At 36.7% G+C, this 25,903-nt stretch overlaps 1 protein-coding gene and 1 non-coding gene across 8 annotated transcripts in view; both read right to left on the bottom strand.

Moving 5' to 3' along the window:
• Positions 1-25,903, bottom strand: part of MAPK8 (mitogen-activated protein kinase 8) — a 93,607-nt gene that overhangs the window by 14,539 nt on the left and 53,165 nt on the right. For all 7 annotated transcript variants that reach the window (XM_015593253.2, XM_015593255.2, XM_015593252.2 and 4 more), the window contains 3 exons: positions 21,950-22,008; positions 21,719-21,857; positions 2,974-3,139 (listed from right to left, as the gene is read on the bottom strand). In XM_015593253.2, the coding sequence (XP_015448739.1) occupies positions 2,974-3,139; positions 21,719-21,857; positions 21,950-22,008 (364 nt within the window). The remainder of the gene's footprint in view (positions 1-2,973; positions 3,140-21,718; positions 21,858-21,949; positions 22,009-25,903) is intronic.
• Positions 16,920-17,038, bottom strand: LOC112483925. The gene has a single exon (XR_003047821.1). It is a non-coding gene; the product is annotated as a 5S ribosomal RNA (ribosomal RNA).

The raw sequence follows: 25,903 nt of genomic DNA, 5'->3' as shown, positions 1-25,903 counted from the left end.
TGCATTATGCTCTCTCTTTAAGTCAAACAAAAGAAAAAAGCATGAGCAGAAAAAATCTAGTATATTAAAACGTTTAACAGAAAAAATGTTTTTTATGAACAATTATAGTTTAAAATTTAATATAAAGTTCTTTAGAAATTTTCAAACTGGATTTTGTATATTTATTTGAGAAGTGCTATGTTTATTCTAAATTAGAAGTCATTTGTTTTCTTGGCAACGTCATGCTATATTTACCCTAGTATCCCAAAAGGAACAAGTGCATAGAGAATGAACAAATGATTAAGAAAACTTAATAGAAGTATATTTTACGTTTTCCACTTAAAGTTTTTAAACTGTTTTTGATTTCAGAAGTTAGTTTTGGCTAAATACAGTATGAAAGTTCCCACTTTAAATGGGAGCTCTAATCAATGCTGAAAAAAAATTTGCTGAACACAGAAATGGGTAATTTGAGGATCTCTACCAGTTTCATTAAAACTAACAACACACTCTGATATTTTATATCTTTAGGTTTGAAAATCTAGAGTAAGTACTTGCAGTTTAATAGGAGAAGGGGAAGAATGAGCCATTTAAAAAGAAAGCCTTAGAAACTGGCAATTATTTTTGAAGTCGGAAGGTCTAAATTCTATAAGAACAAAAGAAGAAAAGGATAGAAATGGATGTTATGGATGTTAGAGTAAGATACACCCTTTATCCATGTTGGAGGACTTAGGAAATCAAAGTGTACTTTTTTTTTTTTTCGTAGGTGGCAAGTTTAATAAGCAAGGACACTTACATATGGGGTGACCACAAGACTAGCAGTTTTCCACACCCACCTATCAAATCTTAAAAGTTTACATAGAGGCCTTAACTGGGGTCAGTCACATACACAGGAAGCCCTAACTGGGTTCAGTCACATACACAGTAAAGACAGTCTCACTACCTCACTACCACATTTTCATATCAAGGATGTATCCTTGGAGCAGCTTCTGGGAGCGGGGAAGGCAAGCGGGAAACATACATTCCAAGCTCAGTGGAGGGAGTAGGGAATCTCCAATTGCCTAGGTCCAGCTTGTGTGTCAAACCAGTGGTCATGTCTTCTTGATAAAGTGTACTTTCTAATAAGGAAACTACCAATTCATTACAGAATCATAGGAGCTAAACTGGAAATAAATTTTGGAAATCCTGTGGAACTTAAGTTTCTCTAAAATTTCATTTTAAAATACGTACAAATGTTTTAATATTTATGGTATGTGATTCAACTTTCAAGGACAAAATTTTAGAGGAAAGTTAATATTCATAAATCAGCTCAGAGAATAATTTCTTCTAGGGTTTTCATTTTAGGCAAAAATCTATTATAATACATTTTATAGAAAATGGCAAACTTCAGTTAAATATCCAGGACACAAATGATGTAGGTAACTTAAAGAAAGTATTTTTAAACAGATTTTGAAAGCTGCAAGTACAGAGGTTATTGTCTGGGTCAGCAAAAACTTTCTCAGAACATGACAAACCTGGTTCACAAACAAAACTAGTTTTAAAGTGTCTAACTACTAAGCCTATTAGGAAGTTTGAATATATTCCATTATTTCATACTTTGCAAAAAAGCTTTGAGGTAGCTTGCAATAAAAGACAGTTGTTAAAACAGGTGGGGTAGGTAGGTAGGAAGGGAAGTGTCACTAAAAGAAGGAAATTCTCATGTTTAAACTTGCTGGATAATGTAGTTATCAAAATTAAGCATTACACCTGACTCAGTTTCCTGAGACAAAAAAAAAAGCAAAGTAATCTTATCTAAGACAGGAAAGTGTGTCAATTCTTTAAACATTTTTTCTTGGTGCTAATTTCTGGTAGGGAACTATCTTCCAAGATCTACATTTCCAGGACACTGACACATTACACAATATCTGTGACAATCAATGGTTTCATAGCAAATGCAAAAGCAATCTTCATGTTGGTCATTTGAAGTATCAATTCTCAAAAAAAAAAAAAAAAAGAGTCATCCTAAATCCAAGTCGCTTGATTATACAGAGTATAAGAATTTGGGGTACAGAGTAAGAAAACAAAACAGCATGTTTAAGAACAAAAAAAAAGGTATATATTTAAAGTATTTGTTTTTAATTAGCTCAGAAAAGGAAATTAAGCTAAAATCCTTAGTTTGATGCTACTTTTTATAATAAAGAATCCTGAAGACTGACTTAATAGCTTCCTGGCTGTTCCAGATTCCTTGCTAGAAAAAAACATCTAGGTTCTATTTCAGGGAGTATTTTAAATAAAGTTACCACATTAAAAAAGTTAAAGTTTAAAGTCAATAAAATCCTGTGCAGATGTACTCATCTCCTAAATGTCTGGGACTCACTAAAATTTCTTCTTAAATATAAATGTGTATATATTTTTTAAAAAAATTCATGAGCTTCATGAAGATAATTTTCTTCAATCTTGATTCTAAAGTTAATAAATATAATTCAATATATCCACACATAGTAATGCTATTTTTTTTAAGGGTTTTGATGAAACAGCTTCCTGCAAAAGGTCCCATTAATTATCCATCAGCTTTGCAGAACAGCTTTACTGTACCTCTTAAAAGTTTACACTAAGTGCTATTGCTATTAACTTTAGTTTCAGGGGAATGGAAATATGAGCAAATATCACTAACAGCCCACCAGGATTACAATTAAAGATGAACTGTTAGTCTACTTGAGTCCATCTTACAAATACTCATTTTCAAGTTATAGAAAAGTAAATGGCATATATTGTTTCAGGGGCCATGACAATAAATTCTTTTTCCAATGGTAGTGTTGATGGTTATGTATTTGTATTTAAATAAACAAGGGCCCCAAGTTTTTCCAAACAAAATTTATAGTTACTTTCAAACTCCTGATAAATATATCAAACAGTGTCATACATTTAACTCTAAGCGCCTTGGCTTAAATATTTACATAAGAAATCAAACAAAAGCAAACAAATCAGAATAGTATTTCAAGTAAAGTGTTTGCTGACCGTTTTCTTTGTAGCCCATTCCTAAGATGACTTCTGGTGCTCTGTAGTAGCGAGTCACTACGTAAGGTGTCATCATAAAACTAGTTCCAGCAGTCCTGGCCAGTCCAAAGTCAAGAATCTTCAAAGTGCAGTCTGATTTTACTACTATATTACTGGGCTTTAAGTCCTTCAAAAAATAAAAATAAAAAATTACTGCTATGATATATACAAATACTTTGCCATTCACAAGTTATCAGACCACTAGTAAAACAATTCATGCTAATTATTTCCCTCACCATAATTGATATTATTGGAGAGATTCATCATAATAGGCAAATTTTAGAAATTAGTTTGATGGCATTTTAATTTTTGAATACATAGTTATTAGAGAAGTAATGTTTTATTTGCTGGGAATTTTGATTAGCTGGCAATTTTTGATCAAGTAGAGTAAAAGTGATTTGGAGAGGCTTCTAAAAGCTCTTGTAAGAACTATTATGAAAAAAGAAAGAGAATCATCAGTTAGCATTTATATTTGCTGATATACTAAATTACCGGCATTTTAACAAATCTCATTTTAAAGTCACAATAAATTTTATATAGATATCACAAATCAACAATGGATCATTCTATGTCAATTTAAGCAATTTTCGTTTGACCTTTCAAACTGGCAGGTAGGTGTTCAATTCTAAAGAACTAAAATAGTCATTAGCAGTCTTTCTGTCACTGATTTCCCACCTCAAATCACACAAATTTGTTCATAAAACTTTTGTCTGCTTACAGAGGTAGGACAGCATTGTCTAGGTGCCAGTAATCTATAAAATTACTTGCTGTTGATGCTACTAAATAATACTTTGTTAAGAATTTTCCATGTGACCCCAGGAATTCTGTGCTATGATCACTAGAAAGAAGGCAGCAGCATAAACACTCAAGGCTTCAAGTTTGACACATTTTGCCTGTTAGTACCAATGAATCCTATTATGAACCAAGAGAACAAGGAAAGCAAGCATATATCCACAAACACATTTCATTATTAGTACTGACATGCAGTACATACACTGAATAACAGTGATTAATGGAATAGAAAAAAAAATGCTGGCTCAAAAGGCAATGATTACTTTTGTAATGTCTATATCCAGAAAAACATGTATGTAGTCTTTAACATATTTTGATAGGCAATCATGGATGAACTTTAAAGATATGTAAACTAAGGGCTTTATCAAATTAAAAAAAAAAAGATCAAGAGGCTTAGTGAAACAAAAGATTAAAATTTTCATTATTGCTATTCTGTAAATATACTGTTGCCACTATTTCCAAAATACAATATCTCAGCAAAGTAAAACTGCACGTTCAAGAATAAATATCACAAGCTTTGATATCACTTCCACATCTACTATGATAAAGATTAATGACTCTTCATACACTCTAGTCTAGAAATAAAATTCTAACCTTAAACACTTTATTTTGGAAAACTTAAGAGCAAAATACACCTTTTTAAAAAATAGATATTTAAAAAGTCAAAAAAATGCCTCAGAGAACAGTACCTAAAATTCATCATTGTATGTCAATATGTACTTTTTTACAGATGTTAGAACCATTGCCAACTACATGAGAAAAATCACTGAATTTGTATGCATTTGTGGCAGAGGCAGTAAAACTAACCTAGTAATATTCAATCTTTTCTCTAACGTATTTCCAGCCTCTTCAAGTTACATGCGTAGTTAGTTAGGCAAGCCTGTTCTAGTCGATGGAATGTGAGCAGGAGTAAAAAACAGAGGGCATCCTGATGTTCCCTTGTTTTGGTGATTAGTAGCATTCCAGATAAGGAACCCTCTGTTAACCTGGGTTGCTGAGCATCTATGTAAAGCAGAGTCTTCAGCCATCATGACCTGCAGTGGACATGCAGTGTGGGAAATAAACCGTAGTTGTGTTAAGCCACTGAGAATTCAGGGTTTATTTGTTACCTCTGCATAGTCTACTTGTGACATTATGATTTGTAATAAGAAATATATATTTGGTCTTTGCCTCAGTTACTGGCTCTTAAAACCTTTAAAATTTCCTAAGTGGTGAGAGCAATAAAGGTGAAGAGTGCTTTTTGTTATTCATAATAGGACCCTTCAACTAACCCTAAGTTTATGTTAATGAGGTCACTTTTGGAAAGCCCAAATGGATGGAGGATGGTTGCCAGGTGAACCAACAATGTGATCAGATGTTAGAACTTTCGGCCCCACCCCCAGACCTCCTGCGAGCAGAGAAAGGCTAGAGATTAAGTTCAATCACCGATGGCCAATGATTTAATCAATCATGCCCATGTAATTAAGCCTGCATAAAAACCCAAAAGGACAGGATTCAGAGAGCTTCTGGTGAACACTCGGAGATTTGGGGAGAATGACACCCAGAGAGATCATGGAAGCTCCACACCCCTTCCCACATAACTTGCTCTGTGCATCTCTCAATTTGTCTATTCTTGAATTATGTACTTTCTAACAAACTGGAAATCTATTAAGTAAAATGTTTTCCTGAGTTCTGTGAGCCACTCTAGCAAATTAATTGAACTTGAAAAAGGGGTCGTGGGAAGCTCCAAATTATAGAGTAGGTCAGAAGCACAGAAACAACCTAGGCTTCTGATTGGCATCTGAAGTAGGGGCAGTCTTGTGGTACTAAGCCCTTAACCTCTGGGATCTGATGCTATCTCCAGGTAGATAGTGTCAGAATTGAGTTAAATTGAAGGACACCGAGCTGCTGTCCAGAGAATCTGAGAATTGTTTGGTATAGGAAAAACTACCAAACATCTGGTGACAGTACAGTAAACACACAGGACTGTTTTTCCGTTACACTAGTCTATTCTGACTAACACTGAAATTGGTGCCAGGAGTGGGGTGTTACTATTATATAAACACAGGATCATAGCTTAGCAGCAGGGAAACTAATCATAATAAAACTAATAATCCAGGTTATATAGTAGCAGTACATTTCATGACACTGTCACCTGCAATAACCTGGAAAAGCACAGCACTTGCATAATGAACTTGGAGCTCTAGAATAGAAATTGGCAAATTAAGGCCTGCTTGTTTTTGTAAAGAAAGTTTTACTGGAACACAGCCACACTCATTCAATTACTTATTGTCTATGGCTGTTTTCTGTTACAATGGCAAAGTTGAGCAGCTATAACAGAGACTGTATATCATTTGCAAAGCCTAAAATATTTACTATCTGGCTTCGCCCTTACAGAAAAAGCTTGCTGACTCTGCTTTAGAAGATATTGGAAAGCAAAACTTTAGTAGTGTATGTTGGTGGCTATCGGCTACATTTGAAAGAATTAGCCACTTTAAAAAGAGAAATGAAAGAGAAGAATGGGTCTAGAATTTCAGGGCCTTGCCATTCTGGAAAAGCTAAATGCCATCAAACACTTCAAAAACAAAAAAAGGGCAGATTGTTCAAACATCTCCCCCTCTCAACCCAGGTATATTTTTTTATCTTATTGATGGGCCTAGTCAGATGACTTGTTTCAGCCAATGGAGTGCGAAGGAATGTGATGGTCATCAAATCTAAAGAGAAGTTTTAAATGTGCTTGCTTGATTTAGCTTGGCTCTTGCTCTTCTATCTTTCACCATGAGAAAAAAAAAAAATGTGCCCCAGGAAGGTACTCCTTTAGCCTGGATGCTGAAACCTTATCATGTAACAGACTCTGAACCTGACTGACCCCATGATCTGGAACAGTGCCACAAAGCCAACCTACAGATCTGAGTAAGCAATAAATGCTGCTTTAAGTCACTGATACCTTGGATTTGTTTCTGAAACATCATTTTCACAAAACAATTCTAAAAGCCTTTGAGAGAAAAAGACATAAAATCTTTCAACTGATGAAACTACTTCAGACTTGCCAACAGAAGCCTGAAAGCTTAAAGTTAGACATTAAGTCCAGTGACCTAACAAATGTGCTCTGAAAAGAACTGTAATTAAAAAGATAAAAAGCCTCCTAAGTTTCAGAGAGAGAGCTATACTATCATAAAAACTTGACAATTCTGTGGCTATTCTAACCTTAAAACGGTGGTTCTCAATTCAGGACAATTTTGACCCCAAGGGATATGTGGCACTGTCTGGAGACATCTTTGGTTGTCACACTAGGAAGTACTACTGGAATCTAGAGAGCAGAGGCCAGGAATACTGCTAAACATTTTACAATTCACAGGACAGTCCCTCAAAAGAAATAATCATTTATCCAAAATATCAATAGTATCTAGGGAGAAGGGCTGCCTTAAAGTGACATTTGACCTCTCATATTTTACAGACAGGAAGCTGAGAAGCTGAGCAGCCCCCAAGAAGAGCACATTTCCTAATACCCACTTCATATATATTCAAGGAGGACAGTGGAAAAGAAAGGCTCTCCACAGATGGAAACAGGTACCACAGAGAACAGTGGACATAGCACGCCTCGCAGAGATCAGAGTCAGGGCCTAATCAAGGAATATTCGCTGCTCCAGGGCAAGGGACACTCACAATGTGTGCCCAAGAAAATTTCATATCACAAAGAGCCAATATTGCATTTTTAAAATTCCCAAATGGGACTGTTTACTGTGGTTACTTGGCCCTGTTTGACCATCACATCTAGGAGATGGCGCAGGGGAAGGGAATGGCCAGATAATTTGGTCATTTTAGTTCCAATGTTTTTGGACCAAAAAGAGCCATATCTAGATTAGATGTAGACATTACCAAGTATCACCTGGAACTAAATGCCTTGATGGAATAGGACTTTGGGTTATCTTGTCTAAGGAGGGGATAACTGTGGAATAAAGGGAGCAAAGGAATTTTTCATAACCAGAAGGGTAGACTGTGGCAGACACTGGTACTCACCACCATTCTGAAGTCTGCCTCTCCACGTTTCCCATTCCCTTACAACTGGGCAGGTCCTTATGACTAGTTCTGACAATGGGCTTAGAGAAGTGATGTGTTCATTTCCAGGCTAAAACACAGAAGAGCCAGCACACACCACCTGGCTTTCTTTTCCCCTGACATAGTGACCAGCACCTATCTAGATGGTGGAGCCTCAATCAGCTTTGGTCTCTGAGTGACTATGTAGAACCCCATCTCCCACCCTGACTTATATTAAACCTCTAAAGGATGAAAGTTCAGGTTATTTTACTGAGTAAACAATCTCAGATTAGCAGAGATATTAGCTAAGGGTAAGAGGAATTTGAATAAGTTAGAGCAGAAAAATGAGTACCAATTGTGGCCTCAAGACCAGCTGCAGAAGTGGGTACAGTAGTTTATCCCACTAAAGTTCTTCTTATAAGTTACTCAAGGAGCAAATATCAAATAAAATCATAGAGGAATGGTTTCCAGAACTTACTGTATGAACAAAGTAGGAACAAGTGGCACCAGGGGTGGTCTACAGTGGGTGCTGTTATGTCTGCTCTGATTCCTGTTTCAGGACTGAGGCACTCATTCTTTCAGATGCTGGCAGTGTTGGTTGCTGAGTTTTCAACAACTCTCTCCAGGAACTGCCCTCAGCCACAGAGTGCTACCTTTTCCAAGGTCATGCTGCTCCCCAGGCCAAAGGTCCAGTTAAGTTACCAGCTGAGGCCTCTGGAGCAATTGTACCTGATTCAATTTCTCACTCTGTGAACTTTTAATTCCTTTACTCCCCCCACAGACACTGATCCTGAGGGGACATCCTAATAAACTTCTTATACATGTATCTCCACCCTAGAGTTTGGTTGTCAGATAGCCTGACCTAAGATAAAGGTATATTCTTCATCATAGGTAAACCACAGTATGCTTTCCATTAATTTAAATTTATTATGTAAATTTTCTAAGCTTATACTGTGTTTTTAACACTTTAACTACACTAAGGGAGTATGTTAGAATATCCCAATACTATTGCGTTTGTGCAGTTATTCTATTTTCTACAATTTAAGCTTTGTGCAATGTAACTCCACTCCATGTATCAAGTTTCTTGACAGTTATTTATCTAAATATGTGTATTATACCCTTCATCCTTATACAGTGACTCTTTCTCCCCACCATATTAAACTCCACCTGTTTAGTCATCCTAGTTTTCATGTTTGCATTTTCTAGGTACATCTTTGCCAACACCTTTGCTTTCAGTCTTTGGAAGTTAGCTACAACTGTTCTCATTATAGAAAAACATTGTTGTTGTTGGTGTATGTGTGTGTGTCAAAATTTGACCTTTCTTCATTTAGGAGTTTATCTCATTTATACATGACGTTATATATTGGTCTTCAGTAATTTAATGTTTCTTTTTTATGTTTCTTGCTTTTTCTTTGTTTTCTACCTCCTATCATTTCTGTTCTACTGACCTGCAGCCTCCATTAATCTAGAAATTTTCTATATTTCTAGATTAACTTAACTTCAAATTAACGTCCCTGCTGGCAGATTACTGTCCTGATCCACTGGACAAAGAAAACCCAGAAGTTTAACTCATTTGCTCTACCTCATATAATATATGAGTATGAGAGTAGGATAATAATATACTCTCTCATTTAAAAAGAGTTCTCTTATGTTGCTTCAAGATAGCATTAGACATATTATAGCAACTGCATATATAATATAAAAAGCAATCAGTTAGACTAACTAAAGATAAACCTGAATATCTGAGATATATAATTGTCTTAAAATAGTTATTTTGAGCACAAATATATGTACTTATTATGAGTTATTTGATACAAAGTAGCTCAGTAGGAAGATATAATTCCACTGAATTAAATAAATTTTAAAGAAATTCCTCTCAAATTAGAGGCACAACTTTTCAAACAATAGCTAGATTTAAAACTAAAATACAAAAACATATGTCCACAGAAAAACTTGTACACAAATGTTTATGTCAGCATTATTCATAACAACTAAAAAATAGTAACAGCCCAAATGTCCCTCAAGTGCTGAATGGAGAAACAAAATGTGGTATATCCGTACAGTGAAATACTATCTGGCACTAAAAAGAAATAAAGTACAGACAGATCATACATGTATGGATGATACTTGAAAACATTATGTAAAAGAAGCCACCACAAAAGACCACATACTATATAATTCCATTTACAGGTGAACCTTGAATGACACAGGCTGGCTGGGACTGCACAGGTCCACTTGGAAGCTTTTCAATAAATACTCTTATGATTTTCTTAATAGCCTGGATGACATGTATCACTTCTTCTCTAAGGCCATTGGCAGAACTAGTCATAAGGGCCTGCCCAGTTGTAAGGGAACTGGGAAATGTGGGGAGGCAGACGTCAGAATGGTGGTGAGCACCAGTCTCTGCCAAAGCCTACCCTCTGGTTATCAAAAATTCCTTTTCTCCCTTTATTCCACAGTATATTCTCTTCCTTATGATTTTCTTAACATTTTCTTTTTTATAGCTTACTTTGTTATAAGAATATAACATATAATACATATAACATACAACAAAATATGTGTTAATCAACAATATTATCAGTAAGGTTGACAGTAGGCTATTAGTAGTTAAGTTTTGGGGAGTCAAAACTATAAGCAAATATTTAACTGCACAGGGTGGAGGTCAGTGACCTTAACCTCCATGCCATTCAAGGGTCAACTGTGTATGAAATGTTCAGAAGAAGCAAATATAAGGAGAAAGTGGATTAGTGGTTGCTTAGGGCTGGGGGAGAACATGACAGGGAAGAATGAGAATTGAAAGCTAATCGGTTCATAATGAGATCTGAACGCTAATGGGTGTAGGGCTTCTTTAAGGAGGGAAAAAATGTTCTAATATCATGGTGATGGTTGCAAGACCTTTGAATAAAAAATGAATTGTACACTTAAGTGGGCAGTGAATTATATCTCAATAAAGAAGTTAAAAAACAGGATACAAATATGTAAAATGTTTTTGAATACATATAAGAAACACAACTGGTGAATACTCAAATTTTATATAACTGATAGGAATAGCAGGATATTTTATATACTGCTTAATTTTAGAGCAAAAATAACTCTATATTGCTCCATATAAATTAGCAAAATACATGTTCCAAGAATATGATAAAAGGCTGTGATGTCAGTAAAAATGGCAGAGTAGATAGTTCCACAGAAACACCAAAAAGCGGAGCAAAAATAATCAAAATAAACTTTGGAAATATGGAAAATAGTCAAAGGTATACAACCAAGTGAATACAGAATCAAGAAAGGCAATTTAAAAAGAGGTCCCTCTCAGTTCCTTTACTCTTTCTCTTTCACTGTCCTTGTCTATTGTCACTGTCCTCACTGTCCCTCCCTCTGCCTCTGAGAGGAGACCACATTCTGTCTGTGGAGTGTTACCTATTTTCTAATAAACTTTCCTTTTGACTCTAATTTTCGCATGTGTGTTGAATCCTTTCTACATTCTCCACCTAAAGACCTTCTTTTTCTCTCAGTCCAGGGCTTGGTCTCCCCGCAACTTGGGAAAATTTGCCCTGTCCATGAAAGGATCAAAGAACATAAACTCATCCCACCCAAGTTCGCCATTGCTCTTCTCATCTGAGGGTGGCTGGGATTCATTTTCCTATGCCGTGAAGATCAACTGGCCTTGGGCAAATGGTTGATGCTGTTTCTAAGAAGCTGGTGAGAGACTTGTCATCTAATGGAGCAGGAGTCCACTGGTCCTGTCTACTTTTCCTACTTTTCTTCCTCTAACTTCCCTGACTCGGTGTCACCAGCGGAATTGCAGAGAAGACCTACTGAGGGACCCTGTCCAAATTCCAAATTAAAAGACTGTGCAGCACCTTTCGGCCACAACAGGATGGGTAAGCCTCTGTGGGAATCTTCTGTTCCCTCCTCTTGGCCCCTTGCTTTCATTTTGGCTGGGGTCTTGCAACCGGGGAAGCAGTGGGCTACAGAAGCATGCTGGGGCATACTCCAGATCTTGCCCTTTAGCCTTTCCCTCCTTCCCTGTTCCTCCAGCAGGAACTCTAATGGGGAAGAGGCTGGGTCGCGGTAGCAGCTCCACTGAACTTTTCTAACTCGTCCCAATCTATCCTGTCCTCATTTCTGAATTAGTTCCAGGACTCCAGAGCAATTTCAGAGAGGGTCCAAACAGTTCAGAGCTGAGTGCCCCGACTGCATCGGGTTCCCTGGCCTGCATCCCCTACAGTGCAGGACTTCAAGGAAATATGCCCCCCCCACCCCGAAAAGCTAGCCTTCTGTTGCTATCCCTGAATTTCTGTGTCTGTTTCTCTCCCTTGGAGCCACAGGTAAATCCCTGCAAATGCTCAGGGCAGCGGCCAACCCAGACTGGTGCTGTCATTCCCCCTCTGACAATGGGGGGCCCAGGACCCACCGCCTACATTCTGGTTGTAGGAGCCACAGGTAAATCCCTGTGCACACTCCTAGCAGTAGTGGGCCAGACACGTGCTACCATTCCCCCACCTTCTGCCTTTCCAGGCAGCACTTCGCCACAGAGCCTCTGGAGCTTTGTGCTTTCAGATTCAGGTTCAGCTAGGATTGTGTTCTCAGGTATCTTAAGGGTTAAGGTTCAGGGTACCCAGGTTTAATTTCCCCTAAGGGAAGAATATATTTTCTCCTTCTTCTACAGCAGCACAGGCACTTTCCAGCTTGCAGCCCCACGCCCAGCTGTCAGCAGTGAGGACCCAGAGAGGCCCCTCCTCCTTCCAAACTAATGATGGGAGGGGGATCAAGAAGTTTGGTCTATAAATGGTTCCCTCAACTACAATACTCTCCCACAATTAGATCTATTTTGCAAGAAACAGAAAAGTGGGAAGAAGTTCCCTATGTACGAGCTTCTATGCATCTTTACCAAGACCCAGATTTACTAGATGGCCCAATCACAGGAGCGCCTTCCAGGAGATCTCAACATAATCAGGAATTTTCTTCTCCCCCTTTACCCTCACACTCAGGGGAAATTGAGTTCTCTGGTAACCTCATCTATTTCATCGCCCCCAGAGAAAACGAAATATGCACCCTCAGGGAAGTTACAAATACTGACGATGGGGAAATAATGTGCATGACCTCTGATCTGTATTTGTCAGTATTATATATATAATATGGTAGAGTTAAGAATTCTAATTATGATAGAAAGGAAAATGTATGTTTTTGCTAACAGAAGGTATAAAGTAAGGACATATATTTTGAAGGAAACTGAAGGAAAGGTGTTTGTCTTAAAGTCGGTTATTTCTGAATGAGTGAAAAGAGGCAAACTGAAGGAATAAGGGAAGTTGTAGGTTTGTGAAGAGAAATCCTGAGAGGAAATTTTATGTGATTAAGCTAAACAAGGCTGGAAATTTAAATGTCAAAAGTAAGCTAGAGTTGCTTTTAATGTTTCTTAGACTATTGTTCTGCTGCTGATGTTATGGAAAAGTTTTCTGAGTAGAAAACAAGGATTCTGTTCTTCATCAAAGTAATTTTGTGTTTTATGTTGCCTTAACCAGTTTTCTGAGGCTTTTAGAGAATATACTAACATTGGCCCAAAGTCTGAGGGCCAGACACTCCTGGCTATACATTTTATAACTCAGGCTGTGCCCAATATTATAAAGGAAGCTCCAAAAGATGGGGCCTAGACCTCAACCCTGTAGGCTGCCTTGGTGCCAGAGATCTTTAAGGTGTCCAAAAACTGGGAATGGGCAGAGAAAGAAGCAGAGCGCAAAAAGGCACAAATTTTATCTGCCATAATACAGGGACCACCATCTCGAGGTGACCCGAGGCAAAAACAAAAAACAAAACAACTCTTTCAGGACTGGAGATCCTCAACCTTGGTCCGTCATGGCTGGCATCTTTGGGACTGGGTATAATAAATGCGCTAACTGCAAGAAAGAAGGGCACTAGAAGAGCGAGTATCCATCTAGCCCTGGAAAGCTGGGGAGGGGTGAACCTCATAAGCCCTCTCCCCTTATAGCAAGCCTCTCATGAGAAGCCCTCTCCCCTTATAGCAAGCCTCTCATGAGAGAGCTGCTCTCCTGCAACAACAGAGGCCCAAGCAACTTGCCGGCTTGTTCTAGAGAAATCATTGCAATCACAACAGGCGAGTCTCAGGTCACCCTAGACATGGCAGGGAGGAAAACTGACCTTTTACTAGATACTAGGGCTACCTACTCTGTCCTGACCCATCCCATGGGCCTCTCCAATGCTAACGGCACAGTGACAGGAAAAATAGCCAGCCTAAAATAAGGTAAGATAACTTACTTTTCCCATTGTAAGACTGGGACTGTTGCAGAAATGTTGCAAAATCAGACCGATGAGAAACCAAGCACCACTTGGAGAGTTGGAGAACTCATGTTTATTACGCCGGCGGTCCCAGAAGATCTGGGTGCCGAGCTCAGGGGCAATTTTGCTTTTGTAGGACTTATTTGGCATGGGCCGATTGGTTAATTTGTCCTCAGACAGTTACAGACTGTAGGAGTTGCTATGCGGTATGGGCAGTTACAGAGTATGAGATCTTCAGACAGGAAATTAGGCAATACATCTGTTATCTAGACAGAACAATCAAAGGGGATGGTGAGTCTTCAGCTGATCTCCAGATCACTCTGCTCTTTGGCCCATGTAGCAAGTATGTCTACAGAAGCAGAACAAAGAGCTGATTACAAGGTCAGCTATTTAAGTGGAAAATTCCTCTTCTGAACTAGCAGTAAAATTTCCCACCACATGTCAGGACCAGGGTCTGGTGTAGAAAGCCCTTCATTCCAGGAAATGGGGCACAGCCAAAAAAGGGGGCAGCCCTCTTGCCCATCACACAATACACATTTGTGGGGAACCTGGTGTTAAACCATTCATAGATGACTGGCTTCTATTTCAGGGTTTCCAGTAGAGCAGAGCAGCTCCTTACCTGTGATCTATTGAAAGTCAGCCCTCAACTCAAACAGAAAGAGCCCTATCAAGTTTTGTTAAGTTTTGCAACTGCTGTCAAATTACAAGGAATCAACAGCTGGGTATATCTGTCTTGGATTAAACCAGTCTCTTATGAGCCCTTATAGTTTCCTCCAGAAAATGAAACAGTAAGTGCAACCTATTCATATGAACTTGTGGAAGATTGTAAGCTTTTGTTCCAAAAATAGATAAGTCCACAAATCCCAAGGAATCAGGGGACTTTTCTGAATAATTATTCTTTTAGCCCGGTGTCTCTGCCACTATTCTCTTCAAAATGATTCAATTTCCTTTCACTAGATATCTTCACCTTGAATTAACAAACTGCCATGAAAATGTAACTTTACTGTCAATTACCTCTACTATTAATTTTGACTTTCGTCTTTTCAATCTTTTTGCTAAGTTCTAGGCTGCAAGGCTTCCTACCACTTCTGCATGCTGGAAAACCTCATGTTCTCTGCTTCAGGGCCCTTACGATAGGCTTCCAGAGATTTTTGTTCCCTAGTGGGCAGGGTCTACAGCCCTTTCTCAGTTTTGAAGAAGTTACAGAAGACAGACCTTCATCTCTCAACATCCCCTTAAGAATAAAGGAATAAAATCTCTGAGGGGGGAATTAAGTAGGTGGGAGGCAAGAGAATTAAAATGTTAATCAAGCTACATTCAGAGACTGTAATATGCTGATCAGCCCTGTAGCCAGGCCAGGAGGACACCTTTAGAACAAAGGAAGATTTCTGCTAGGATTGCTAACAACCCATTCCCCATACCAGTGAAGGGGAAATAGGAACCAACAGTCATTCCCCATGGCTAAAACCGTGGAGAACCTAAGGATAAAAGGCTGGGAAGTACCAGCCAGCCAGCAGGCTTTTAGCACTACAAACTCTTCCCCTTCTTCACTATATGTCCATATCAAAGGAAAGGGGAACTAAAGAATGACATATAAACTGAATTCCCTGAACACTCAGGGCCTCTCTCAGTGCCTTTACTCTGTCTTACTCACTGTCCTTGTCTCTCTCTATAGTCACTGTCTCTCTCTCTGCCTCTGTGAGGAGACCACAATCTGGAGTGTTATCCCTTTCCTAACAAACTTTCCTTTTGGCTCTAAAAACAAAACAAACAAAATAAAACAACAGAAAAGATTTACAGTGGTTTTATTAGTCCTTGCTCTACCCATCTCCATGGCTGGGAAGCGGGTCTTGAAGAAAGCAGCCTGCATTCTCAGTGTGGGACACTGGTCCTGGACTAGAGAGAGGGGATTTCTTTAAAACATTGTAAGGAAAATGAAGAACCCACAATGCCTGGGACAAAACATTAAGGTTGAGGAAAACAGGACATGAAATGCTATTACATAACATACACACAATAGGAGTCCTTAAAGGAGAGAAAAACAGGCAGAAAAATATTTTTTAAAATAATGAAAACTTTCAAAATTTAATGAAAGGCATTCATCTACACATCCAAACTGATGAATAAATTACAAGGCTAAAAGCAAAAAAATCTGCAAACTCATTAAAATCAAACCATTAAAAGCCAAAAACAAAAGAATTCTGAGAGCATTGACAGAGATACAACTTGTCACTTATAAGCGATCCTCAATGATATTAACAGCTAGTATAAAAAAAAAAAAAAATCATGGAGGCCAAAGGCAGTGAAATGACACATTTAAAACACTGAAAGAAAAACATGCCAAACAAAAATTCTATATCCAGAAAAACTATCCTTCAACAATGAAGCAGAAATTAAGATATTTTGAGATAAAAGCTAAGGGAGACTGTCATTAGTACACCTATCCTATAAGAAATGCTAGAGTCCTCCAGGTAGAAATAAAAGAACACTGGACAGTAACCTGAAGTTATATAAAGAAATAAAGAATACTAGTAAAGGTAAATGCAAATGCCAGTATTACTGTATTCTAAGTTTCTATTTTCCAATATGGTTTAAAAGACAAATGCAGTAAACAGTAATTATAAGTCTATCTTCATAGGCACACCATGTATGAATATGTAATCTGTGACAATAATATAAAGGGGAAAAGAGACTGTATAGGAGCAGAATTCTTTTTTTTTTTTAGATGAGGCAATCCTTGGATGACTTCAAAGATTGCAAGGACCTTGTCAGCTATAATCCCTTATTTTTTATTTTTTACCAGGTGTCTACAGCACCTGGTATTCCTAGGTGGTCTCCCATTCAAGTACTAACCAGGCCTAACCTTGCTTAGCTTCCGAGATCAGATGGGATCGAGCTTGTTCAAGGTGGCATGGCCACAGACCAGAATTCTTATATACTATTAAAGTGGTAATAATTCAAAATAAATTGTTATAAATTGAATAGGTTAATTATAAACCCCAAGGTAATCTTTAAGAAAAAAATTGAAAAATAACACAGAAAAGGAAATGAGAAAAGAATTAAATGGTACGTAACAAAAAAGTAATTACACAAAAAAGCAGTAATGAAGGAAGTAAGGAACAAAAAGATGTGATACAGAAAACAAATAGTACAATGGCCAAGTAACTTATTCCTTATCAGTAATTATTTTACATGCTGATGAAGTAAACTCTCCAACTAACAGCCAGAGAATGGCAGAGGGATAAAAGAAACATGATCCTACTGTAGGCTATCTACTAGAGACTCCCTTCAGATTCAAAGGCACAAATAAGCTGAAATTGAAAAATGGGAAAAAGATGTTGTATCCAAATAAAATCAAAAGAGAGGTAGAATAGTTATACTAATATCAGGCAAAACAGACATAAGTCAAAAACTGTTACGTGGGGCAAAGGACAATATATATTGGTAAATGGGTCAATCCAGCAAGAATATATGTATACATACATAACAAAGCCCCAGAATACATGAGGCAAAAACTGACATAACTGAAGGGAGAAATTGACAATTATATAATAATAGTTGAAGATTTCTATACTTTACTTTCATTAATGGACAAAACAAGTAGACAGAAGATCAAAAAAGAAATAGAGAATGTGACAACACTATAAACCAACTAGACATAACAGACATATGTAAAATATTCTCTCCAAAAATAGCAGAATACATATTTTTCTCAAGTACACATGGAAACATTATTCAGGACAGACTATACGTTAGGCCACAGGACAAGTCTCAAAACATTTAAAACACTGAACTCATACAAAGTGTCTTCTCTTATCCAATGGAATGAACTAGAAATCAAGAAAATAGAAAAGTGGAAAATTCCTAGACTTATGTAAATTAACATACTCTTAATGGGTCAAAAAACAATTCACAAGGGAAATTAGCAATACTTCAAAATCAATGAAAATGAAAACACAACATACCAAAATTGAGGGAATGCTGAAAATCAGAGCTCAGGGGCAATTTTATAGCTTTTAACACCCATATTAAAAACAACAACAATGACAAAAAAAAACCCCTTATCAATAACCTAATATTCGACCTTAAGAAATTAGAAAGAGCAAACTAATCCCAAAGCAAGAAGGTGCCAGAAAATAATAAAGTAGAGAATAACAAAATTACAGATCAGAAAAATAGAGAAAATCAACAAAATCAAAAGTTGGTTCTTCAAAAAGAGCAACAAAATTGAAAAACCTTTACCTAGACTAAGGAAAAAAATGGAAGATGTAAATTACTAATATCATAAGCGAAGTGGGGACATTACTACTGACTTTATGGAAACAAAATGGAGTATAAAAGAATACTATGAGCAACTGTACACCAACAAATTAGATAACTTAGATAAAATGAACAAGTTCCTGGAAACACACGATATTACCAAATCTGACTCAAGAAACAGAAAATCTGAACATTTCCATAAGAAGTGAAGAGAGTGAATCAGTAATCAAATCTCACAAAAAAGAAAAGCTCAGGACCAAATAGCTTTACTAGCAAATTGTACTGGTTATAAACCTTAAGAAGAGTTGGAGACTAAAGGCTAGGCAGGGAGTATGTGACTGAGCAGCAAGAAAAGTTTTGGATACCAAAGGCTTGGGTGAGCTTTCCTGGTTGGCAATACTCTGTATTTTTATACTTTGTAGCTGGGAAGAGAGAATGACTGACTGAAATCGCCATGTTTGGACTTTTCTCAGATTCTGCCCTATGCATCTCCCCCTTTGGTTGGTTCTAACTTGTATTCTTTTGCTGCAATAAAACTGTAATCATAAGTATAGTACTTTTCAGAGTTCTGTGAGTCATGCTAGTGAATTATTGAACCTAAGAGTGGTTGTGGAAGCCCCTAATTTGCAGTGGTTGTGGAAGCCCCAAATTTGCAGATCTGAAGTGAAGATAGTCTTAGAAACCTTGTGGTTGGTATCTGAATTGAAGGCAGTTTTGTGAAGTCTGTACCCTCAGTACACTGTGACTAACTCCAATGCAAAATGGAACTTCCTCAAATAGATAAGAACATTTATGAAAACTCCATGGCTAATATCATACTTAATGGCGAAAGACTAGAAGCCTTTCTCCTAAGATCAAGAATCAGACAAAGATGCCCACTTTTGCCACTTCTATTCAACATTTTACAGGAGGTTTTAGCTAGAGCAACTAGGCAAAAAAAAACCCAAAAGGCACCCAAATTGGAAAGGAAGAAGTAAAACTATTATGCAAATGACACGATCTTATAAAGAGAAAATTATATAACAAAAAAATCCAAACAAAATCCCTATTAGGACAAGTTGAGCAAAGCTGCATGATATAACAACAGCATGCAAAAATCAATTGTTTCTATACACTAACAATGAATAATATGAAAAAGAAATTAAGAAAACAATTTCATTTGTAATTAACTTTGAAAAGAATAAAATATCCAGGAAAAAAATTTAATAAAGGAGGTGAAAGATATGTACACTGAAAACTATAAAATATTGCTGAAAAAAATTTAAAAAGATCTATGTTATAGACTGCATTTTGTGTCTCCCAACCATTGAAGACCTAACCCCTAATGTGGCTGTATTTGGAAATAGGGCCATTATGGAGGTAATTAAGGTTAAATAAAATCATAAGGACAGGATCCTAATCCAAAGAATTAGTGTCTTTGTAAGAGGAAGAGATACCAAGACAAACATGAGCTTGTCCTCTACCTCACCCTCGCCCTCCCATCTCCACTCCGCCAATGAAGACATAGCGAGAAGGTGACTGTCTGCAAGCCAGGAAGAGAGGTCTCACCAAAATCTGAATTTGCTGGCACCCGATCGTGGACTTGTAGCCTCCAAAACTGTGAGAAAATAAATTTCTGTTGTTTAAGTCACCCAGTCTACGGTATTTTGTTACGGCGGCTCAAGCAGACTAATACAACCTAAATAATTGGAAAGACATCCTGTGTTCATGAATTGGAATACTAAGTATAGTTAAGATGGCAAAACTACCTAAGCAATCTACAGATTCAATGAAATCCTTATAAAAAATGGCCTTTTAAAAAAAATGGAAAAGCTGATACTCAGATTCATATAAAATCACAAGGGGCCCTGAATAGTCAAAATGATGTTGAAAAAGAAGAATGAAGTTGAAGGACTCACATTTTCCCATTTCAAAACTTACTACGAAGTTACAGTGATCAAAAATACAGTGGTAGTGGTGTAAGGACAAACATGGATCAATGGAATAGAACTAAGTGTCCAAAAATAAAACAATACATCTATGGCCAATTGATTTTTAACAAGGGGGCCAAGACCATTCAATTGGGAAACAACAGTCTCTTTAATAAAATGGTGCTGGGACAACTGGATTTCCACAAGCAAAAGAATGAAGTTAGATCATTACCTTACACTACATACAAAAATTAAAAATGGGTCAAGGACATAAACATAAGAGCTAAAACTATAAAATTCTGAAAAAAACACAACATCTTAATGACCTTGGATTTGACAACGGATTCTTAGATATGACAGTAAAAGCACAAGCAACCAAAGAAAAAATAAATTGTATTTCATGAAAATGAAAAACTTTTGTATAAAGGCTAACGAGTAAAAGAAAAAAATAAGATACAAAATAGAAGAAAATATTTACAAATCACAAATATAAAGTTCCAGCACCTTAAATATATAAAGAAAATTTATAAGTCAACAACAAAAAAACAACCTAATTAAATATGGACCAAAGACTTGAATAAAAATTTCTCCCAAGAAGATATGCAAACAGCCAACAAGCATATGAAAAGATGCTCAACATCATTAGTCATTAGGGAAATGCAAATGAAAACCACAATGAGAAACCATTTCATATTCACTAGGATGGCTGGAATAAAAAAGTCAATACATACTGGCAAAGATTTAGAGAAATTGGATTCTCAGTCATAAATTGCTACTGGGAATGTAAAATGGCGTAGCCCCTATGAAAAACTATTTGGTGGTTCCTCAAAAAGTTAAATATGTAATTACCATATGAACCAGCAATTCCACTCCACGGTAGATACCCAAAAGAATTTAAAACAGGAACTCAAACAAACACCTGTACATGAATGGTCATAGCAACACTACCTATAAAAGCTAACAGGTAGAAATAACCCAAGAGTCTATCAACAGACAAATGGATAAACAAAATATGGTAAATACATACAATAGAGTATTTTCAGTCATAAGAACTAACTATTGATACATGTTACAACATGGTTGAATTTGAGAACATTATTCTAAGTTAAAGAAGTGAGACACAAAAGGCTACATATTGTATGATTTCATTTATGTGAAATATCCAGAATAGGTAAATCCACACACACAGAAAGCAGACCAGTATGATGCAAGGGGCTTAGGTCAGAGGGAGAATGGGGAGTGACTGCTTAATGGGTATGAGGTTATCTTTTGAGGCAATGAAAATATTCTGAAATTTGATATTGGTGGTGGTTGCCCATGTTGTGAATATTCTAAATGTTACTGAATTGTACACTTTAAAATGGTTAATGTTGTTATGTGAATACCACCTCAATCATTAAAAAAAAATTATGATGATAGTATTTTCTACTAACCCGATGAATAATTCCAGCAGAGTGAAGGTGCTTGATTCCACACAGCATCTGATAGAGAAGGTAGGACATTCTTTCATGATCTAGTTCCATCTGAATCACTTGGCAAAGATTTGCATCCATGAGCTCCATGACTATGTAACTTCATGGGTGAAAAAAGATGACAGCTAAAGTGTACAGCAACAATCTAAGAATAATGTACTAACATAATAAAATTTTAATTATCACACTTACACATCTTGAAATTCTTCTAGGGATTTCTGTGGTGTGAAAACATTCAACAGGCCAATTATCTGTGGCAAAAGCAAAGAGGATGAAAAATTAGAAACTACTTCATATTACTTTTATTCGGGTACTGCGAATACATGGGCTAAAAAAATCCACCATTAGTTTAAAATGTTTCAAATCTTATGTTCTAAGCTCAAGTAATCTCTTTTACATATTAAAACTTTATGGCCAAGTATTGGGGATAGGGAGGGAATCAGAGCACAGAGGATCTTTAGGACACTGGAAATACTATTCTGTGTGATACTGTAATAGTAGATAATGTCATTATACATTTGTCCAAACCCATAGAATATACACACCAAGAGTGAACTCAAATGCAAACTGTGGACTTTGGATGATATGGATGTGTCAGTGCAGGTGTAACAAATGCACCACTTTGGTGGAGGATGTTCACAATGGGGGAGGCTATGCATGAGTGGGGGCAGGGGGTATATGGGAAATTTCTGTACCTTCTTCTCAATTTTGCTGAGAGCTTAAAACTGCTAAAAAAAAAAAAAGCCTTAAAAAATTATATCAACAGAAGAGCTCTATGTAATCCATTCTGCTAAGAAAGACTTAATATCAAGAACCTACATCCTCTACATAATTGGAAGGCAAATGTTAAATACCTTCTGCCCACTCTTATCCAACTCAATATCTCTATATTATCTCAGCACTTCCTCTTGCGGTTTTTCATAATACTGCACACTTTCCCAGTTTCCCTCATTCCCAGTCTATTCCACGGGTCTATCCAACAGATATGTCTTCTTTCTCACTATTCTGTCTTTAATTATTCTCTTTGCTCTATCTGTAGCCTTTCCCTGGGTGTCTTCTTCTCTAAACATCTCTATGTGGATAATTTGCAAATATGAATTAAAAGTCCTTGCTTATAAGTCTCAGATACACATATTCATTGCCACTTCAAAAGGAAGTCTCACAAATAAGATAAAATTGAACTCATTATCATTTGTACCCAAAGGCCTTAGTTTTTCAGAGTGCCTTTTCTTTTATAACAGAAGACTCAGAGTGATTTTTTTACTCCTTTTTCAGCATTTGTACTGTAATAAATATTTTAAAAAATGTTATCCATTCTACTGTCAATCTGAACTTCAATCTATACTTCCTATTCCCTGTGCTACTTATATAGGTTGGAGATTCTAACATCTCATCTCAAATGTTCATGCTATGACTTCTAACACTAGCTTCCCTAAGAATGGTTTTCTGTAAATCTAGCTACCATTTTATTGCCTATAATATGGTAAAAGAAAGATCTGATCATATTATTCACCTCTTCGAAAACTTAATGCCAACAAATAAATTCCAAAACTCCCCTGCAGAATATTCAAAGTCTTCAATGACAGGACATCAACGCACTTCACCTCTTAATAAGCCCTTTATTAAACTTGATAATTTAGTCATACTAAAATTAAATTTCTAAAAACTCTCAATGCCTTTAAATATACTGTTTCCTATGTTTGTCACTTACCTACTGAACTTAGTTATCTCTTCAAGATAGACCTCTTTGGCAGAGTATGACAACCCCTAGTCCTTGACAGAGCTGAATATTTTCTCTACTTTGTCTCCACGGTATCTTATATGCTATTATGGCATTTAACACACTATACTATAATCTAATTTTCACAATACCCTTGCCCCAACCACACTAGGATCATTGTTAGAAACAATTGTGCCTTGTTCCCTTTTACAGTCCTGGCAAAGAGGAAGATACCTGACACACATTTTTAAAATGTTTGCCGAAAATTATACTTAGGGATGGGAATATTCTTCTAGACATAAACTTCATTATGGCAGAATCTATGTTATTCATCTAAGCATAAAACTTTGCTTATCGAAGGCATTCAAATATTTGTTCAGTGAATACATTCAGAATAGTAATTTTCAGACCAGAAAGGGTAAAACATTTATTTTTTAAAACAGAAGCAGTGATAATAATAAAGCATCTAGCTGCTCTAAATGAAACCAAGTTTCCTAACCAGTTAAACTGCACACTTGGAGACTTAAGAGAAACAGTAAAACTGTTCTCATTAATATCTGAGAAATCCTAGAGTAGAAGAGAAATGTTAAGATGAAAGGCACAAAGAGACAGAAAGGAGACTAGTGGTTGCTTAGGGCTGAGGGAAATAGAAATGAGGAATGAGAGCTATATGATACAGGATATCTTTTTGAGGTGATGAAAATGTTCTAGAACTCACCAGGTGATGGTCACATACATCTCTGAATATATTAAAAACCACTGACTTGTACAAATTAAATGGAAGAGTAGTATGCTGTATAAACTGTATCTCGATAAAGCTCTTATAAAAAAAGAGTGAAACAGCTGTCTTATTTTTCAAAAAGAATAATAAAAAAATTATATCGATCATAGACTAGACAGACAAAAGTCAAAGACTGATCGGGTGGCATATAACTACTTTGAAAGAAATAACAATTACTAGGTTCAGGTAAAAATTCATTGAGAAACTTTAATTTTCTTCTATGAATAAAAACAATAACAATAAAGAACAACAGCAATAAATCAGAGAAATGCAACCAGATATAGCACATGAAGATTTCAAGAAGGTATTTTTTGAAAATGTCTCTAATAAGAACATTAATGTGAATAAAATGAAGAACTGGGAAGAGCTGGATAATTTTTACAGTATACCCAAAGGCTGCTAATGAACTAATCCAGATATTATGAAGGCATCCTGAGAAAAACAAGGAAGTGAAGCCAACAAATGAAAAGTCAGAGCAAAGAAGAAAAAAACAACCCCTAACAGTCCAGTAAGAAGAAACAAATTCACATGTGAAATTTAATAGAAAGAAATAGAAAGTACTACATACTTGTTCTTCAAAACCAAAAGAAAAAAGGATGGGAGAGATGTGACTTATTAGCAGGGCAGTGACAAAGAATAACTTGCTTAGACAATGATTTCCAAACAGGATTATAACGTCCACAGTTAAGAGAAGATGACATACTTCAGTTCCTCTCAGAGGGTTCGATCAGACATGCAGTATTGTGTGCTAGGTGAGATATCAAAGTGTGTTCAATGATAAGCGAGCAAGTTGAAAAACTTAAAATCATCTATGAAAAGAGTGGGAAATGCACAGTAATATGAATGTACTTAATATCACTGTACTGTACACTTAAAAATTGGTTAAGATAGTACATTTTATGTTATGTGTATTTTACCACAATAAAGAATAAAAAAGAAGAGAGTGGGAAAAACCAGAGAAGTTTAGACCAATAAAGATCTGTGCAGAACATGAAAATGTAGAAAAGGCAAGACATTACAAAAACATACATCATGGAGTAAAAAATTCCTTTGCCATTCCTCCTTTCCTTATATTTACTTTTATATTCATTCACTGAACAAATATTTTGAGCACCTACTCTGTGCCAACATCCTTCTAGGTGGCAAGGTTATTGCCTGGATGGATCTGTGCCACCCCCACTAGAGGGTTAATCATGAGAAACAAACTTTCCATGCCCTCCATTTAGTTGATGGAACCATCTTTCTTTGCAGTCACCCAGGCTCAGGATGTAGGAAGCTATCGGTCATCTTAATGTGAAACTAAAGCAATACCATCACCACCACTGCCACAAAAACAGGCTACAAGGGGCACGAGCAGCTCTGAGCGCAGGAGACTACCAGCAAAACCCTGACAAGCAATATATCTGGTTCCCACCTAGAACAATATTGGCAAACACGACTTCTTCCCCATCACTAGCTGACTTTAATCTTTAGCTCTGAGCTTTTTTTTAATGCTACTTTTTCTTTCTGGGAGGCCTTCTTCCTTAAATACTCCAATTTTTACCCCATCTTTAAGAATTAGTGTAGGTTTACTCTTCCCCAAAGATTTTCCATTTCATTAAGGCTCGAAGCACAATCTTCTCTCAGCACTTATTTTTCATCCACC

Source organism: Pteropus alecto, unplaced genomic scaffold (assembly GCF_000325575.1).
Source record: "Pteropus alecto unplaced genomic scaffold, ASM32557v1 scaffold287, whole genome shotgun sequence".
In the NCBI taxonomy this organism is placed as follows: domain Eukaryota; kingdom Metazoa; phylum Chordata; class Mammalia; order Chiroptera; family Pteropodidae; genus Pteropus; species Pteropus alecto.
The sequence above is the reverse complement of the archived record's forward strand: the minus strand, read 5'-3'. Positions and strand labels throughout refer to the sequence as shown.